Source organism: Adiantum capillus-veneris, chromosome 13 (genome assembly GCF_014529385.1).
Source record: "Adiantum capillus-veneris isolate H3 chromosome 13, ASM1452938v2, whole genome shotgun sequence".
In the NCBI taxonomy this organism is placed as follows: Eukaryota; Viridiplantae; Streptophyta; class Polypodiopsida; order Polypodiales; family Pteridaceae; genus Adiantum; species Adiantum capillus-veneris.
In genome coordinates, this window is record NC_140943.1 from 36,943,462 (window position 1) to 36,962,491 (window position 19,030).

A 19,030-nucleotide genomic window follows, 5' to 3' on the forward strand; every position below is an offset into this window, starting at 1 on the left:
GGGAGCGGGCTGCAATCAAGAGCAAGCAGAACCAACGCGTAGGGCAGGGCAGCGGACAACGCGTGACGAAGCAGGGGAAGGTGTTCAGCGATGGCCCCGGCGGGGGGGGGGGGGGGGGGCGTACAGCAGCAGCACAATTTATTGTCAGTGAAATTTATCTGTGTTAGATAAAGAAAGGTCAGCATTTTTGCAAGAGTTTAATGACTGTTTTTTTGATTCATTACCGTCACAATTGCCGTCGAAGAGGCCTGAGGACCATGCGATAGATTTGGTGCCAGGGTGTAGCCCACCAAACAGACCTCCTTACAGGGTTAGTGCGGCTCAGCAGAAAGAGATTATGGGCCAGGTTGAGGAGCTTTTAGAGAAGGGGCTGATTCAGCCTAGTTCTTCACCTTTTTGCTCCCCAGTGCTCCTAGTGTAGAAGAAGGATGGCTCTTGGCGCATGTGTAATTATTACCGTTCGTTGAATAAGAATACCATCAAGAACAGGTTTCCTATTCCAAGGATTGATGATATTCTTGACCGTTTAGAGGGTGCTCTTTAGAGGGTGCTGCAATTTTCAGCACGATAGACCTTAAGAGTAGGTACCATCAAATTCGTATAAGGCCAGAGGATGTGCACAAGATTGCGTTTAGGAAGACATTTGGTCTTTATGAGTTTCTAGTGATGCCATTTGGTCTTACACATGCTCCAGCTACGTTCAATAGGATGATGGACAGGATTTTCTGCTCGCATCAAAAGTTTGTTGGCACATTCTTTGATGACATAATAGTCTATTTGAAAAATGAAGAGGAGCATAGGCATCACTTGACCATTGTGTTCGAAGACTGCACAGTTCAGGTTACTTGTCACTCCTAAGAAAAGTGAATTCTTCTCGGAAGAGAGACACTTTTTTGGCCACAGTGTGTCAAAGGATGGTGTCCGAATGGATCCCGCAAAGGTTGAAGCTATTAAGACATGGCCAAACTTAAAAACTCTGCACGATGTCCGAACCTTCTTGGGATTGTGCTCATACAGAAGGTTTATCAAGAATTTTGCAGAGATAGCTTCACCTCTTCGCGCTTTGCAAAAGAAAGAGGTCACTTTCAGATGGACCCAAAAAGAGATTTCAGCTTTTAGTCTCTTAAATGAAAAGTTGACTTCAGATCCCATGATTGTTTTACCAGATCTTAGGAAGTCAAGTCATTTGTGGTCCAGTGTGACGCGTGTGGCAATAGCATCAAAGCAGTGCTAATGCAACATGGTCAGGTAGTAGCTTACGAGAGAAGAATCTTGCAAGGTCCAGAAAAGACTATGCAAATCTATGAGAAAGTAGCTCAAATCTATGAGAAAGAGCTATTGGCCACCATTCATGCGCTCTCTAGCTGGATGCACTACGTGTTAGGTGCTGATTTTGTTGTCCAGACAGATCATCAGACCTTGCGATACTTCTTGACACAGTCAAAGTTATCCGTAAAGCATATGCGATGGGCAAACATTCTTTCTATGTTACACTTCCAGATTATGCATGTGGAAAGCAAGAAGAATGTTGTGGCCGGTGCGTTGTCAAGAAAGCCACAAATTTCAGCCATGTCAATCCTTCATCATCATGAGCTTGATGACATGAAGGAACAGTATGCTATTGATGAAGATTTTGCAAGGATCCTTCAACAATTGCAAGATGGACAATGCCATGAGCACTACCTCCTCAGAGACCGTTTTATGATGATGCATGGCAGACTTGGTGTCACTAGGCCATTGCGACATAACGTCATGGTAGAAAGTTATGTCCCACCATATGCAAGGTATCGTGGTATTGATGCGACAGTTAAAGCGGTAGAGACATTCTTTTATTGGCCTACTTTGAGGAGAGATGTGAATCCTTTGTGCAAGCATGTGTGATTTGCCGAAAGGTCAAGTTTGACATGCAAAAGGCACCAAGGTTATTACAGCCACTGCTGATTTCGGATAAGCCATGGGAAAGCATTGCTATGGATTTTCATCTTTGATCTTCCAAAAACACCAACAAGAAATGATGGTATATGGACCATTATTTGCAGATTCAGCAAGCAGGCCCATTTTATTCCTGTCAGGAAGAAGATAAAATCTGACCAGATGGCACGGTTGTTCATGGACAATGTGTTTAAGTACCATGGTATGCCACAATCGATTGTCAGTGATCGTGATCCTTGCATGACTAGTTTGTTTTGGAGAGGATTATTTGAGAACATGGGCACTACGCTCAAGTTCTCGTCTTCGTTTCATCCACAAACTAATGGACCGTCAGAAGAGACTAATTCTATTGTCTTGGATCTGCTGAAATGTTGTGTCAAATATTAAGGGCAAGTGGGAACAGTATTTGCCTATGCTTGAGTATGCATACAACAATACGGTGCATTTTTCCACAGGCAAGGCACCTTTTGAGATTGTTGAAGATGGCAAAAAGGTTCCTCCCATTTTGCATACAAAGGACAAGATCTTTGAGGCAGATCGATATGTTGAGAACATGGATGAAATGTATAAGAAAATCAAAGCTGCCTTGGAGAAGACTCGGGCAAAGCAGAAAAGGGCTACTAATCGTCACCGTCGTGAATTACTATTTTCACTTGGTGATTGGGTACTTTTACGGTTTGAAAAGGCAAGGTTAAAGAAGATGAAGGGCAAGGAAAGGCTGTTTCCGAAGCTCAGCATGCATTACTATGGACCTTTTCAAGTGCTTGATAAGATTAGCGATGTTGCTTATAGGCCGAAATTGCTTGACACTTGGAAGATTCATAATGCGTTTCGCATGAGTCTTCTAAGACCCTTTGTGAGTGATGTGCCAAAAGATATGCCACACGAAGCGTAGCAAACTTGGACAACCCAGGTCTAGATTCTACCGCGACACTGCAAAGATTCACTTTAAAACAGTTCACAAAAGACGACACGGCCCGGCGTAGTTCTATGCCCAGAGGTATTGGCCCCAAATTTATTGTTGCAAGGGATGCCCAAAAGCAAAGCCCCAAAATCTCAAACTCAAAAGCTCGTAAACTCAAAAGCAACTGTAGTCCAAAAGCTGCCAAAAATCAGCCAGCGTAATTTACGGGTGTCCGTACACTGCCACGTCAGCATGTCAGCGGAAATAGCGAAAATCCATACGGCCTACCACGTCAGCATGTCAGCGCGTTTTGCGGCACGATTTACTGGCCTACTACCACGTCAACCTGTCGACGCATTTCAGGGGCCTGCCACATCACCACTTTATGACATAACCCCCCTCTTGAAAGAATTGTAATCGCCCTCGATTATGCCTGCAAAATCGACAAAGGCCATAAACTGTCTTAGTAGACACTGACTGTTAGTACCGACGCACTAGACACAACACATCTAGCACTTGTACAAATCGACAGACACATCGCCGGACATCACAGGACATCATATGACAAATCACATACAAATTCATCCCAAATTTCAGACCATGATTAATCGACAACGTATTTAGTAATCGCATCTAGATCCAATTTGGACCTCATAGATGCCCGATTGACTAATCCTTATTGCAATCATGTCTATAGAGATTCATGAGACTGAAATGCTACAGTCGTTTCGGCTTTCAGTTCCTGCACTCAAACAAGTCAGGTACAAATCAATCATTTTCATTTTCATTTTCGGGAATTTTAGTTCATAAAGTCATACAGCATAATACTGTCAGCCCATCAGTATCCCTGAAACCCAAAGGGACGTCAGTGACTCTATTCAAAATCGGGTAATCCGTTGAAAAGGAGCGGAGTGACTCCCCTCTTGTGTAAACCCGCTGCACTAGATTCACCCATGCTGAAATCGGGGTTCTATCGGAGTAGACTAGCTAAATTGAATGCTTCAAGGTAAAGTTCCAAAATTGGAGGGAGTATCTACTAGGTCATCCTCCTCCATCCACTTCGCATCCAATGCAAGATAATTCTTGAATTTAACCAAGAACCGCCTAATTGCTTTAGCTTTTATCTTTCTATCCTTGTGTGCCAAAATCTGTTCTAAAAAGAGTATCTCCTTGCTTTCCTCCACTTTGCGTTGCTCATCTGGCTCCCCATCATCGGACACATCGCCTTTAAAAGGCTTCAATAGATTCACATGAAATGCATTGTGAATCTTCCAAGTATCGGGCAACTTCATTCTAAAGGAGCCATCATTTATCTTTTCTTTTATCTGGAAAGGGCCATACTAAGCTTTGGAAAAAGCTGCTCCTTTTCCTTTTTCTTTCTTAGGCGTGCCTTCTCAACGTAAGAGCACCCAATCGTCTTCCTTTAATTTCAAATCGCAACGGTGTCGATTTGCTGCCTTCTTGTGTCGTTCCTGAGATTTCGCTAGAGCCTCCCGGACCTTGGCAAAAGCAGTGTCCAAGTCCCTTGTGTACTCGTCGGCTTCAAAAATCTAGGTGGATCCTTCGGAGCACCTTCAATGATCTCAAATGGCACCTTCCCTGTCAAAAAGTGGATGGTGTTATTGTAGGTAAATTCCACCAAGGGCAAAAAAATTTCCCATTGAGTCTTTTGATCAGAAATGTAAGACTTCAATAAATCCAGTACGACTGAATTTGCAATCTTAGATTGCCCATCTGTTTGCGGGTGGAAAGATGACGAGAACTGCAACCGTGTACCAATGTTCTCCCAAATAGCCTTCCAAAACAAACTTGTGAATCGGGGATCTCTGTCACACACTATTTCAAGCATGCCATGTAATCTGAAAATCTGAGCAATACAAAGTCTCGCTAAATGATCCGGCTTGATTGTTTTCTTCACTGGAATGAAGTGAGCTTGCTTACTAAATCTGTTAATGACAGTCCAAATGCCATCATGCCCACTCTGTGTCTTCGGGAGATCAAAAATGAAATACATTGCGATACTTTCGCAGGGGTGGGTCGGAATGGGAAAAGGTTGTAACAATCCCTGTGCTTTATGCTTGTCAAACTTGACCTTTGGCAAACCAAGCAACAGCGTACAAAGTTGTCCACATCCTTCTTGAGTCTCGGCCAACAGAAGTAACGCTCCACACCTTTCAAGGTGGTGTCAATGCCGCGGTGACCCGTAAAAGGTGGAAAATGGCACTCTATCAAAAACTTTTCCCTCAACGGCTATGTAACGCACAACGTCGTTTTCTTCATCAAGTAGCCATCCCGTATGGAATATCCTGCTACTACCTCCCCATCCTATCTCGAATACATCTGAAAAATCTGTATCTGTGGCGTACCGATCAACCATGTCCTCGAAGCTTCTATGGTGAATCACGGAAATAGCCAAGACTACCGGCTTCCGAGACAAAGCATCTGCCACCAAGTTCTTCTGTCCCTGAACATGGACAATCTGGAAGTGAAACTGTGACAAGATGTTAGCCCATCGCATCTGCTTTTCCCAAAGCTACTTCTGTGACAAGAAGTAGCGTAAACTCTGATGATTAGTGAAGACCGTAAAATCGGCTCCGAGTAGGTGATGCCGCCATTGAGTAAGAGCATGGATCACTGCCAGTAGCTCTTTCTCATAAATCTTTAACAGCACCCAGACTACGACTACAAGCATCACAATATACTTCGAATGACTTTTGCAAATCCGACAAAGTCAATACTAGTTCAGTAGTCAATTTCTCTTTCAATGTCTAAAAGGCAGTCACCCCTGTGGGTCTCCATGAGAAAGGGACTCCTTTCTGTGTCAGAATGTGCAAAGGGGAAGATACCTCTGCAAACTTTCGAATGAACCGCTGGTAGTAAGAACACAAGCCCAAGAAGCTTCCAACTTCATGAACATTCATTAAATCGGGCCACTCACGTGTAGTCTAAATCTTGGCCGGGTCCATCTGTACTCCTGCTCTGCTGAGACGATATGTCCCAAAAAGTGTCCAAGAAAAATTCGCTCTTTTTGGCATTGATAACTAACTTGTGATCTCGCAATGCCTGAAAGACCTGTAGCAGATGGTGTCTTATGTTCTGCTTCATCCTTGGAGAAGACTATAATGTCATCAAAGAAAGTGCCGACAAATGATCTATACTCTCTGAAAATCCTATCCATCATTCGGTTGAAAATCGTTGGAGCATTGGTAAGGCCAAAAGGCATCACCAAAAATTCATACAAACCGAAGCTCGTCCGAAAGGCCGTCTTGCAATCATCTCTCGGTGAGTAGCGTTAAATGGTAACCTTGCATTTGAACTACATTTCTACTCAAATGTATATATTTTTTATCAAAGTTTTAACCTAGTGTTCATTCTCTCTTTCCGTAATAGCCTTTTTCCATACAAACACCTTACCCTTCTTAGATCTTTATGCATTTACATCATATTTCTCTCTTCATGCTAAATGTAAATAGTAAACTTAATTCTACTCTCCTAGTTTTTTTACTGCATAACTAATTACCTTTACTAATTTAAATAGCTATCTGCATCCCATAATTTGTAAATAAATAATTTATGGGCACTTATCTTACCCATCTTCTCTCAAGGGTAGGGTTAACCTTGTAGGCCTTCCCTTCCCCACCACTATGTGACCCAACTCTTGGATCATTTACTTGTGTTGGTCAACAAATCTTAAATATAATGTATATCCCCAATAAATCAAACTTTATTGGAGCCTACCTCATTTGTTTAAGGTGGATTCTCTTTTGAAAAAGTATGCTACACCTTGGATGCATGCTAAAGGTCCCCCTACAAGGAAACTTGGTTCAAAAGGTGTTTTGGATGCATCTTGAACGCCTTAGCTCGTGGGTATACTTGAGGAACACTCCAAAATCAGCTTAAACACTTTGAGAAGGTCAACTTTGCCTTTTACAGCACCCAATTCTAAGTTACAGGCTGAAAGTTATGGTGAAAACAAGGTGCTGCGGACACTATTACTGCAGGTCAAAGTTACAATCAGGTAAACCACAAAGGTGAAAAGTTTTCTTGACTCCAAAATTCTAAAATACCGATGGGGAGTTAAAAAACCACTTGCATGTGGAGGGGTCGGCTCAAGATGCTTCCAGAGACACAACAAACAGGATGGGGACACTCTGCAGGAGCCACTGGAGGGACATCATGGTGGGGCCCACATACATTATCAACCCTTATGGAGCCTCCATGACTTAAAAGGCTATTTTTAATGAAAAAATAAGTCCCTTATTTGCATAATTGAAGGAATGGTCAAAAGGGAACCTAACTATGGTTAATTACCTACCCTAGTCAAGTTTAACCTAACCCAAGGTCTTGTACAGCTATAAAAAGGCCCTTTGGCAAGCACAAAAATACACACACCTACTCCATTGCTGCAAATAAGCTCCTCTAAGGTTAGGGAAGCCCTAATCTCTCTCTCCTCTTGTCTCCCTATCCATTTCCTAAGCTCGCTATCATAAGCGGCACCATAGAGAGAGCATCAATATGCTATTGCTACCATTCTCTTGCAAACATTTCTCTTATCATACTCATCCCTAAATAAGGATTGTAGATTCTATATGAGAGCAAGGATATCAAGTTCAATGATCTATCTCATGGTTTGATCAACAAATTGTTGCAATTGGGGTGTCGTCGTCACACTTTTGCTCTAAACGCATGTAAAATTGGTAAGCATATCTTGGCAGCTTCTCATATTTTGTGCTCATTGGGTTGCTTGTTTGTTGAGAAAGTTTTTTGTGCACCATGGTGTCTATTTGCTTGGCTTCTCTCCATATGTTGTGTGTAAGTAAGTCTTGGGGCTGCATAGATGGAGAAGAGCTCTCTATGCATGCTGCCTTATGTGTGTAAGTAGTCTCTTCTTTTGGGAAAGGAAAGGAGTTGTCAAGTATTTGTGCATTATGGTGTTTTGAGTTTTGAGGTTTTGTGCTTGCTTTTCTTAGAAGTATATGAGCACTAATATGGTGAAGGTCAATCTTTGCATGTGAGTTTGTGCAGTGTTCAAAGGGATTGCTTAAGGAGTGTGTGTTGAATGGTTGAAGGGCATTTTGTGTTGAAGCACATAAGGAAGGTGTGAGTGTGTGTGTGTGTGTGTGTGTGTGTGTTGTATATGGTTTGTTTTGGTTTCCTTCTTTCTCCATAAAAGAGGGTGGTGCCCCTAAGAAATTTGCGTGTGTAGGGTCTCACGGAGTGGTTGTTTGGTGGGAGCCTTGAGTTGAGCCCCATCTCAAAAAATCCGCTCTCACCGGCACGATTATGATATGATGATATCCGCTTTTCAAATCAATCCTGCTGAAACAAGAGGATTTCTGAAGTCGGTCAAGAATATCATCGATCCTTGGAATCGAAAATCTGTTCTTGATGGTGATTTTATTGAGAGCTCTATAATCAATGCACATTCTCCAAGATCAGTCCGTCTTTCTTTAAAACCAACAACACCGGAGAGCAGTGGGGTGAAGTACTCGGCTGGACAAGACCCTTTTCCAGAAGGTCTTTCACTTGGTTCATAATCTCTTCATTTTGGGCTCGGCTAACACGGTAAGGTGGCCGGTTCGGTGGTGTGCTTCTAGGTATTAGATCAATGGTGTGATTCTCAAGTCGAGATGGAGGCAACTCGCCTGGCAGGCCCTCAGAGAAGAAATCGGCATGAGTGTGGAGAAAATCTTGGCGTTCTTTATCAAGTTCAGACATGTTCCTTCTCTGTTCATCATTTAACTCTTTCAAGTAGATCGAGTAAACAAAGAGACTGGATTTCATTATTTTGGAAATGGCCGAAGACGATACAATAGGGATAGACTCGCCCTTCAGTTTTACATCAAGTACAGCCCGATAATCGACCACGACGTTGTTCTTATGGTACCAAGGGACTCCTAGGAGGACATCACAACCTTCCAAGGGCATTATGTAAAAGTCCTCATGCCCCAAATACCCCCGACAATGCAACCGAAGTTTACCAATGAGGTGTAATGGCTATGTCCCGTCCGGGTGCCGCTAGAACTGCCTCTGCTAGTGGTTCCATACTATCGGGTGTAATCTCGAGCCATGCCGCCAATTCGGGTGAAATGAAGTTGGCCTTGACTCCTCCATCAAAGAAAATCAGGGCTTCTTGATCTTTCACTTTGCCCCAAGCTCGGCAAAGTTCTGTACTTTCATCAATCAGGCTTGGGTCACTACCCATGCAATCTGAAACTAGTCCTACTTTCATCTTGCCTTTTCTGCCACGTTCCTCTACTGCTCTCGAACTCTCTGACCTGTCTTCATTTTGTTCATGCTGTGCCTTTTTGGGGCACTTTGCGGAGACGTGCCCATGTTCCCCGCAACCAAAACACTTCCCTTCTTTGATGTAATTGGTCCTCTCTCGAAGAGTGAGCCGGGGTCGTATACCCTTATCTTTCTTTTCTTAGGAACTCTGTCTCTTTCTACTTTCATTGTTAGAGGTATGTTGGGTTCTCTGAGTCAAGATCTCATCAGTGGGGTAAGTCAAATTTCCCGAATGTATTGCAAAACTCCGTTTCGCATGACCCATCAATTCTTGAATAGAATTCGACTTTTGTTCGAGGCAGTAGTCTCGGATCTCTATAGGGAGTCCGCAGCAAACCCGCTTAATCTGATCCTTAAAAGAGACCTTCTTAAATGAAGAGGTTGGTAGAAAAGAGTTCCAAAATCTCTCCCAATAAGCGTCCAAAGAATCTCCCTTGGTCATCCGAAGATGATTCCAAGCGGTCCGTATATCTCGTTCATACTCCCGAGTCAGCCAAGAAGAAATAAAAAGCCTTTTGAATTTCAACCATTTGACTGGATCTTCCTTCCTCAGAAGAAGAGTGGACCACCATGTTCAAGCATTTCCTTTGAAGAAGATGTAGCCCTCCTAATCTTGGTCCACTCTTCCTCAGAAGAAGAGTGGACCACCATGTTCAAGCATTTCCTTTGAAGAAAGATGTAGCCCTCCTAATCTTGGAGTGCTCAAAGTAGTGCCCTCCAGAGAGGGCTATGTCAAACTACTGAATGAAGGCCAAAGCCCTCGGAGCATCTCGGAACCCAGAAAAGGATTCAAATTTAATCGACTGTCCACCTTCTTTGAATTCTTTTACTTTCTTGCTTTTGTCTTCAAGGAAGTCATATTGGTTGACTCTGTAAAAATTGTTGCTTCTTTGCATAAAACATATGGTCATCGGAGTCCGAACTGTCAAAGGACGACTCCTCTGTAGAACTGTCAAAAACTGGGTGAAATCTGGGTTTCTTTGCCTTTTTCTTGGCCTTTCTGAAGCTTTGCTTTTTGCTTCGCTTTTTGCCTTTTTTGTCCTCCTCGCTCGAGTCAGAAGAGCTAGAAGAACTGTCGGAAGAAGAAGAAGAAGAAGAGCTTGGTAGTCCTTCAAATCGTACGCACTTCTTCTGCTTTCTTGCAGATGCAAAAGAAGATCGACGGCCCAAATAACCAGGGTAGTCAATCCCCTTCTTATTCTTTTTCACTTGCTTTTTGGATTGATTGTTCGCGTCCAAAAGCCGACTGATCTGTGTCTAAACCACCTCCTGTAATTCTCTCTCTGTAAACATCCTCGGAGAAGAAGGTTTCTTGCTTGCCGGTTTAATGGGTGGTTCTGTGGATTTCTGCCACAGGTGTGCACTTCTGCGATGGATTGTTGAGACAAAAAAAGTCCATATACTGCCACATCAGCATGTCAACGAAAATAGCGAAAATCCGTACGACTTGCCACATCAGCCTGTCAACGTGTTTTGCGGTGCGATTTCCGGGCTTGCTGCCACGTTAGCTTGTCGGTGCATTTCAAGGGCCAGCCACGTCATCAGTTTGTGACGAGATCAGTCAAAAGTCAATGAACTCGATGAGATCTTGGTACCTGAGCAGATTTTAGCACGTGAAGAAAGAAAAGTAAAGGGACAAGTTGCAAGATGCTATTTGGTGAAGTTCAAGAACTATCCACGTATGGATGCAAAGTGGATGGAAGAGCATGAGCTGTCAGAGTCACCAAATGTATTGCAGCTTTACCTTGAGGCCTTTGGGTTTCAGCCTACGTATGCCCCAACCCAACATGTGCAAAGGGGGGGTAATGATGGAGCTAGCACAACAAATGTACATACGGATTCAGTGCAATAAAAGTGTGCATCGCTCTTCAAGTATCCTATGCTCACTTCTATTATAGATGGAAATGACAAAAGTATGAAGGTCTCATTAAGTCATTTGTATCTATGTGTCATGAGCTTTCTTGCAGGTACATGCAATGATAAAAGCGTGCTTACAACACAAGATCATCAATGGCATGTATATATGGCATGCAATCGAGTACGTTTGCGATTTCAAGAGGGGGGTATGTCACAAGGACATGGCAACTGCTAATTACTGTCACGAGGACGTGGCAACTACTAACCTTAGTTGTTGGTTTCTTTCCAATGATTTTTATTTAATTTTTTGAGACCCTCTTTTTGAAGTTGCAAATGTCCGGACATTGTGTGGCCAGTGTGAAACAGCCAATGGCCGAGAGTTTCACCCGCAGACGGGAAGGCTTTGTCGCCACGAGTTGGTCGGCCCAAACCGGCACTGGAATCCTAGCAGTTAAAGGGTGTCTAGGCTTAGCTCAAAGCCGTTTAGGCCCCCTCGCTCCACTTATAAGTCAGTGGGTATTAGGAAATTAACTCAAATTACATAGTGGACACTTGGCAGTACCAGAGGCTTCACAAAGTCGAACCAAGCCACCTCAAGCTGGAATTCGTGCAAAACGCCATTTGGGGCTGCCTCTCACTCTCATTGTGACTTATAGTGTGTGTGTCAGTAGTTGGTGTAGATGTTGAAGCTTTAATGGAAAGCTTGCCTTCTCTTGTTGTGGATTGCATGAGTTTACAAATACAGATGTCTGATGCTACATGCTAGCTTGTGTCTAAGCCCGAGTTCATTGAGACGGACGAGGTTTTCAATGAGGGCAAGCTTTGCCACATGCCCCATATGATGGAAAATACAGTATACATGACAATCACGAGTACCCAACTAACTGCTTGATCCACAAACCACTCACTATCAAAAGAAGTACTATTGGAAGAGAGTCTCAAACAAGGACTCAAACATTGAGGATCCCTACCATTTTCGTGCAATTGAAACAACGGTATGCGGGGACTTAGCTAAGGTACCAACGAGATCATTAAGCCAAGGTAACAAGGAAAGTAGTCCGGTGCAGGCCAGGCAAGAAACCAAAATTCAAAAAGTTCATCTCCTCCGTAGTAGCATCAACGGATCCTATATCAACGGCAGGATCTGACCACAACTATGTCCAAGCTCTCAAACTCAATCTGATCTTATCTAAGAGCCAAGTTTTTTACATCTATGATCTTGCCCACCTCCACAAGAAGCCGTGCCTGCACCAAATCGTAAACTTCTCCTCTACTCGAAAGAGCGCCAATATTCTTGCAAATGATTGAGGTTGCCCAGTGATGACAATTGACCTTAACAGCTAAGCTCACTTTCTCTTATGGCGAAAGAGAAAGTCAAATAGTGCAGTTCGCAAGTTTGGTCGACGAGGCTACAACAGATTCCCTCCGAGAGGGGGAATGGGGGGCTTTATATGTGCCTGCCCCATTGAAGATCACGTGGGCAAGTGTCTATGTCAAAGAGGCACGCATGTGAAAAACTAAGATATGATGATTTGTGTGTGTGTGTGTGTGTGTGTGTGTGTGTGTGTGTGTGTGGTGGGGGGGGCTGCGGGTGGCGGCAAAACAAAAACGTGGATGAAGAGGCTTTCAATTGGAAGAAACCCTGACATCAGCCTTGCGAGGTGTAGAGGAGGGTGTGTGAGAGCAAAGACGTGCATGAAGAGGCTTTCAATCACAAGAAACCCAATTGTCACCTGCGCAAGATCACGCCCTTGCAAGCAGCTCTGAAACTAATAGGCACCGCTTTGATAAGACTCGAACTGTAAACACTTCATTTTAAACAATCAGGCTACAGCTTCTCACTAAACAATGCACTGTTTTACTAAGAATGCATCCTTCAAATAAATGTTTCAAAGGTGTTTAAAGAGGAGTTCAAGAGGCCATATCAAAAGTTGCCATCGCAATTTTGATGACCAAAACATCCTTGTTAGAGTTTTCAATACATCTTCTCCAATCAAGAGAAGCATCCAAGAAACAATGCACCTGTGTGTTTCTGTGTGTGCAAAAACACATGGGTGAACATGTATGCATGGACTTGTCTGTACGCATACAAGCCCCTGTGTGTGTGTGTGTGTGTGTGAGAGAGAGAGAGAGAGTTCTCATCGGTATCACCTGAAATACAGAGGCGCTGATGAACTCTCCATCACTCCTCGACTGGGACGCCAAAGAGACAAAGAGAGCTCGCAGATCTTGAAGCTCGGACGTAGAAAAACGCCTATGCAGCAAAAACTGAAGTGGATCAAAACAAGTCACCGGGACTCAAACAGCAGGAGGAGGAGGAGAAGCAGCGACGCACCTACACGCTGATAAGAACTCGGGACTAGAGGATCGGCCCTGCTTATTGCCCATCTCTCTCTCTCTCTCTCTCTCTCTCTCTCTCTCTGTGCGTCGTCTACTTGTCGTGCTCAATGCCTCAATGCCACATGGCGAATTATCTGAGTCTACAGCTTGGCTATAACATTTCTGTCCCTTAGCATATCCAAGGCTGGATACACAATGCCCAGTGCCCTTGTGCCTGCCCATCACTTTTGGGCATGGGCCCATGGCTGGCCACAAAAAGCCAGTAAGGCCACGACCTGCAAGAGGCAAGGTAATAAACCAAAGGCAGAGCTACCCAAAAGAAAAGATGGAGCAACCGATGCTTGCAAAGAAGCCGAGAAGGGGATTGGGGACAGCATCGGACACTCCTCGCCTTCTATGCCATTACCATATGTGCAGGTGTTCTTGCCCGATGGGAAGCTTGCCCAACAGTGTCGTGCAAGCAACAAGTGCCCTGGACGGCTTCATTTTGAGTTGGTAAGGTGGCGGATGGAGAAGCACCTCAAGAGGGAGCATGGCCTTGAAGTCTACATCCTCGTACGGAAGGTTGGTCACCCCTCCATGGGCTCAAGAGCCAAGGCACCCCAATCAAGAGCCGACAATGCCAGGTGGCAAGAGTTTTCAAAGAAAAGGTTTGAGGGCAAAGAGAGGAAGTTTGCAATTAATGCAAAGAAGGCAGAGCACCTTCATTGTCTTCGGGCAAGAGGGAAGTGGGACAAGCTAAAGCCCGAGTTTACAACTATGCCAGAGCAAGAGTTTGTGGAGAGGATGGTGAAGGAGCGCATGACGGCCTACCATGCATCCTCTAGAGAGCGTCTTGCATGCATTCAAAAACGTATTGAAGAAGGCTACGGCATGCATGTAATTTTGAATTTCCACCCCTTCAATCCTATGTATGCTTATATATTGTCTAAGTTTCTTGTTACGGGTCCCTTGCGGGGTTGATGACTACATCATCTTATCCAAATCCTGATGCTCTAAGTAACATCCTTCGCATTGAAAGTTGGCGATGCGATAGATTAAGGCAGGTCCTAGTTTACCCAAATTTGACCTACTAGTTTACATGCCATGGGCCTAGATCCCATGGGCTAGAGAAGTTTGTCATAGTTTAGCATAGGAGATATACCAAATTCACGTCCTAGTTTACCCAAATTTGACTCTTTCTGGAATTAGTTTACCTACCATGGGCCTAGCTAGTTCCCATGTGCTAGAGAAGTTTGTCAAAGTTTTAGCATAGGAGATATACCCAAATCAGGTCCTAGTTTACCCAAATTTGACCCTTTCTAGAATGGTAGTTTACCTATCAGTCGTATTTGCTTGCATGCTAAGCTGAAAATGAGCAGCAACCTATTGTGCAATTACCAGAAGACAATGGACAACAAATAGATGCACAAAATGGGATTACACCACATGATCAACATGCTGAAAATGAATTACAGCAGCGAGGTAATGCTGAAAATCAACCGCCAATTGATGGTGTGCACATTTCGGACGATGTAGACCCATTACCAATTGATACAGATCATTGGGTGAGAAGGTCTACACATGTTAGAAGGAAACCACATAGGTTTCAACCATGTATGGATTGCATTTTGTTGACAGATGAGGGGGAGCCTCTTACATACAAAGAGGCCCAGTCTTGTGAAGACAAAAGTAAGTGGGAGCTTGCTATGAAATCTGAGATGCAGTCACTGTATGCAAACAATACATGGGAGCTTGTACCTTTGTCCAAAGGTAGGAAGGATATTCCTAACAAGTGGGTTTATAAGGTCAAATGTGTTGATGACAAACCCAAGTACAAAGCACGTTTGGTTGCTAAGGGTTATGCACAGAAGGAAGGCATAGACTTCTAAGAGATCTTTTCACCTGTGGTAAAGATGACTACTCTCCGGCTTTTGTTTGCTTTATGTGCTCTCTTGGATTTGGAGTTGGATCAAATGGATGTAATTACTGCTTTCTTACATGGTGACTTGGATGAGGAGCTATACATACTGCAGCCTGAGGGCTTTGTCATTCCAGGGAAAGAGCATTTGGTATGCAAAATGAAATGCAACTTGTATGGGTTGAAACAAGTCCCTAGGCAATGGTACAAACAATTTGATACTTTTATGCTCAACCATGGGTTCAAACGCAGTCATGCAGATCATTGTCTTTACACTAAAAAGGCTCTTGATGGTAGTCTTATTGTGCTAGTCCTATATGTGGATGATATGATGATTGCAAGCAAGCATAAGGAAACTTTGAATGCTTTGAAAAAGGAGTGAAATTCAGCTTTCTCTATGAAAAATTTGGGTGCAGCTGAACATATTTTGGGTATTTTCATTGCAAGGGATAGAAAGAAGCGTCTTTTATTCCTTTCTCAAGACAAGTACATCAAAAAGGTGCTTGAGATATTTAATATGGCTGATGGTAAGCCTCTTGGTGTGTCGTTACCTCCACACACAAAGCTTAGCAAGCATGATTTCCCAAAAGATGTTGCAGTTGTCCATGCTATGAAAAGTATTCCTTATGCATCAGCTTGTGGGTCTTTGATGCATGCCATGGTTGCTACACGACCGGATATTGCTTATGCAATGGGAGTTGTTAGCATGTTTATGTCTAACGCTGGCAAACCACATTGGGAAGCAATGAAAAGCATTTTCAGGTACTTGAAAGGTACACAGGACACATGCAAATGTTATGGAAAGGGTACATTATCTGTGTGAGGATTCTGTGATTCAGACATGGCAGGTGATCTTGACACTCGGAAATCTACAAGTGGTTATGTCTTTACATTGGCTGGTGGAGCTATTTCTTGGTGTTCAAGATTGCAAAAGATTGTTGCTTTGAGCACTATAGAGGGTGAATATATTTTAGTCACAGAGGCTTCAAAAGAAGCCATTTGGCTTGTCCGTCTTGTGAGGACTTTTGGTCTTCCAACTCATTCTCCAGTGCTTGATTTTGATAGTCAGAGTGTTGTATGCCTTGCCAAGAATGCCATGCTCCATGCTCATACCAAACACATTGATGTGCGGTACCATTTTATACGCCAGGTGCTAGAAGGTGGCCTTGTCACACTGACAATGGTAAAAACACAGGATAATCCTGCAAATGTTCTCACTAAGTGTCTTGCTAAGACACAACATTAGCATTGCTTGCACTTAGTGGGAGTTACTTAAAGGTACCACATTGGGCCTTTAAGTGGGAGGTTGTTGGGTCTAAAGTCCCTCTGGCCACTTTTGTACATTATTTTATTCTTTGGGTGTGAACCACCCCTAGGGTCACTTATGTGATCCTTATAGTATGTACCCTCATAATAATAAAACATACATTGAAAGGTGTGCCGTTTTTAGCACATGACCTACACCTGCATACAATCTCTCTCTCTCTCTCTCTCTCTCTCTCTCTCTCTCTCTCTCTCTCTCTCTCTCTCTCTCTCTCTCTCTCTCTCTCTCTCTCTCTCCTCCCTTCCTTCGTAACCTGCAAGAACAGCCAGCTCTACCCTTGCTGCTCTGCTAGTGCTCCAACATCATGGAGTACCCTAGCCTAGGGGAGGCCTTTCCCCATGGTGGACTTCAATGGGTGGTGCACAAAACAAACAGGCTTGAGACCTATGACTTTGGAGAGTCTATGTCCAAGTTACCCATTAGATAAGGATTTCTAGGTGTAGAAAATAATGTGGAAGTGTAGGATTATAATGATAAGCTTAATCATGAAGATGAGCTCAAAATGAGAGAATCATAGTGGATAGCATGAGGAGGTGGAGTAGACAATGTAGGCTAACAAACCAAAATAGCATTATCATAAGCATGGCTAAGTGGGTGCTAGGCACCTTTAGGGTGACAAGGTAGTTTTTTTTTTTTTTTGGGGGGGGGGGGGGGGGGGGGGGGGGGGGGGGGGGGGGGTATATAAATGGTATTGCAATAGCTAGGGTTAATAGTAATGTATTGCTCTCAATCAACAAACTCCATTATCTAGGGATTTTGTTATGCACTATGAAACCCTAATCACCTAAACTTGAGTGATAGCATCCTTAAGTGCTAGTTAATCCCATCATCAACTTTAGACGAGCTTTTTCCACTATTGATCACATATTCACTATGCTCTGCTTGATTGATCAAGCAAAGGTGTGGAAGAGGAGACTGCATTGTTTCTTTGTTGGCTTTTGCAAAGCTTTTGACAATAATGATAGGAGAGCAACTCCTTCAAACCTTTAGTGTGCCATTAGAGATGATCTAGGATATATATGCCAATATGAGCATGGGACCAATGTGATTGGCTAAGTACAATGTGCATGTGGCATGTTGAAACTCAAAGGTAGCATCGTTACTCTTTACTCTGAAGCAAGGGTATCCACTCTCAAACACTGGTCCTAAATTTATGAGATAACAAAGTATGTCCTTCATGCTAGCACTAGTCCTATTAAAAATATTGACTTATGTGACTTTCGGAGACTTTTGTTAATTTTCCTACAATTCTTAAGGGGTCTAAACATAAAATCCTTTCATGGAGATTATGCCCAAAATAGATTATGACTTGAAAAAAAATTGATAGATATATTGATGAACGACTAATACTGTCTATCCCTGACCATCTTGAAGGAGTGATTTATCAAAAAGCTCATAAATCAACAAAATTCTCTCAAAGGAAGGTCATATAAATTTTAATCAAGCTTAAATTGCCTTGGGAAATCCCTCTATAGGTGTGTAATGGAGCTATCAAACTTTTATAATACCTAAATAAAGACTAAGGACATTTCACAATAGTCCAAATTAAGCAAAAAATTACACTTTTAAGAAAACTAAAAAAAAAACACTTTTTACTTAATTAGCGTAGTGGGCAATTCGCAATCCTTGGCATGTCATTAGCCCACGTGGTTCCAGCGTTGAAAAGCTCTAAAAAAGGCTACGCCATCAAAAGCTCTCTCTGAAGTTCTTCAACAGCAGCGCCAGCCACTCAGACACGTTCGTCTTCAACACCGGTGCACACCTGTGCTTTGTATTTTTCCATTGTCATGTTGCAACCTTGTTCTGCGTGCCATCTATCGTCTGAGGCCTCCACCAAAAGCATGCAGTCCTCGTGGAAGCCCTGCCACGCCGCAAAGCCTTCACAAGCTCAGGCTTGTTATCCTCATCACCGTTTTGCTCTCAGGTGACTCACCATCACAACGCTCGTGAGTCATCGTCGTCATCGGAACCTGCATCCTCACCATCTCTGAACTCGCCATCAGAACCCACGCGTGCCTAGCTGGCCCATAGGCCTCCCGCTCTGCTCTGTCCACTGGCGACACGTGCTTGCCTGCCACAGTTGGCGGACCCAACGTCATTACTTCGTTAGTGTAGTGGGCAATTCGCAATCCCTGGCCTGTCATTAGCCCACGTGGTTCCAACGCTGAAAAGCTCTAAAAAAGGTTACGCTGTCAAAAGCTCCCTATGTTTGGAATGTCATCTGTTTTCAGCGGATGCGAAGCGAGGGCCTCTCTCTAGATGCAAATCACCTAGACATGCATCTTGAAGGCACGTGGCTCTGCGCATGAAAATTGAGGTTAAGGAAAAAAGATGTCGTGCTTGGCACTGCCTTGGTTGATATGTATGCCAAATGTGGTGCACTTGAGAAAGCACAAAAAGTGCTTGAGGAGCTTCTTGTCCGGAATGTCACCTCCTGAAATGTATTCATTGCAAGATGTGCAAAGCAAGAACAGGGTTGTTGAAA

General features: G+C 43.5%; 1 protein-coding gene across 1 annotated transcript in view; it reads right to left on the reverse strand.

Annotated features, from left to right (window-relative positions):
* Nucleotides 1-13,475, reverse strand: part of LOC147443819 (uncharacterized) — a 53,538-nt gene extending 40,063 nt beyond the window's left edge. Inside the window, exons 1-2 of the mRNA XM_086526616.1 lie at nucleotides 13,317-13,475; nucleotides 13,133-13,235 (exon numbers count right to left, since the gene is read on the reverse strand). Of these exons, the coding sequence (XP_086382742.1) occupies nucleotides 13,133-13,235; nucleotides 13,317-13,369 (156 nt within the window). The 5' untranslated portion in view covers nucleotides 13,370-13,475. The remainder of the gene's footprint in view (nucleotides 1-13,132; nucleotides 13,236-13,316) is intronic.
* Between the last annotated feature and the right edge of the window lie 5,555 nt (nucleotides 13,476-19,030).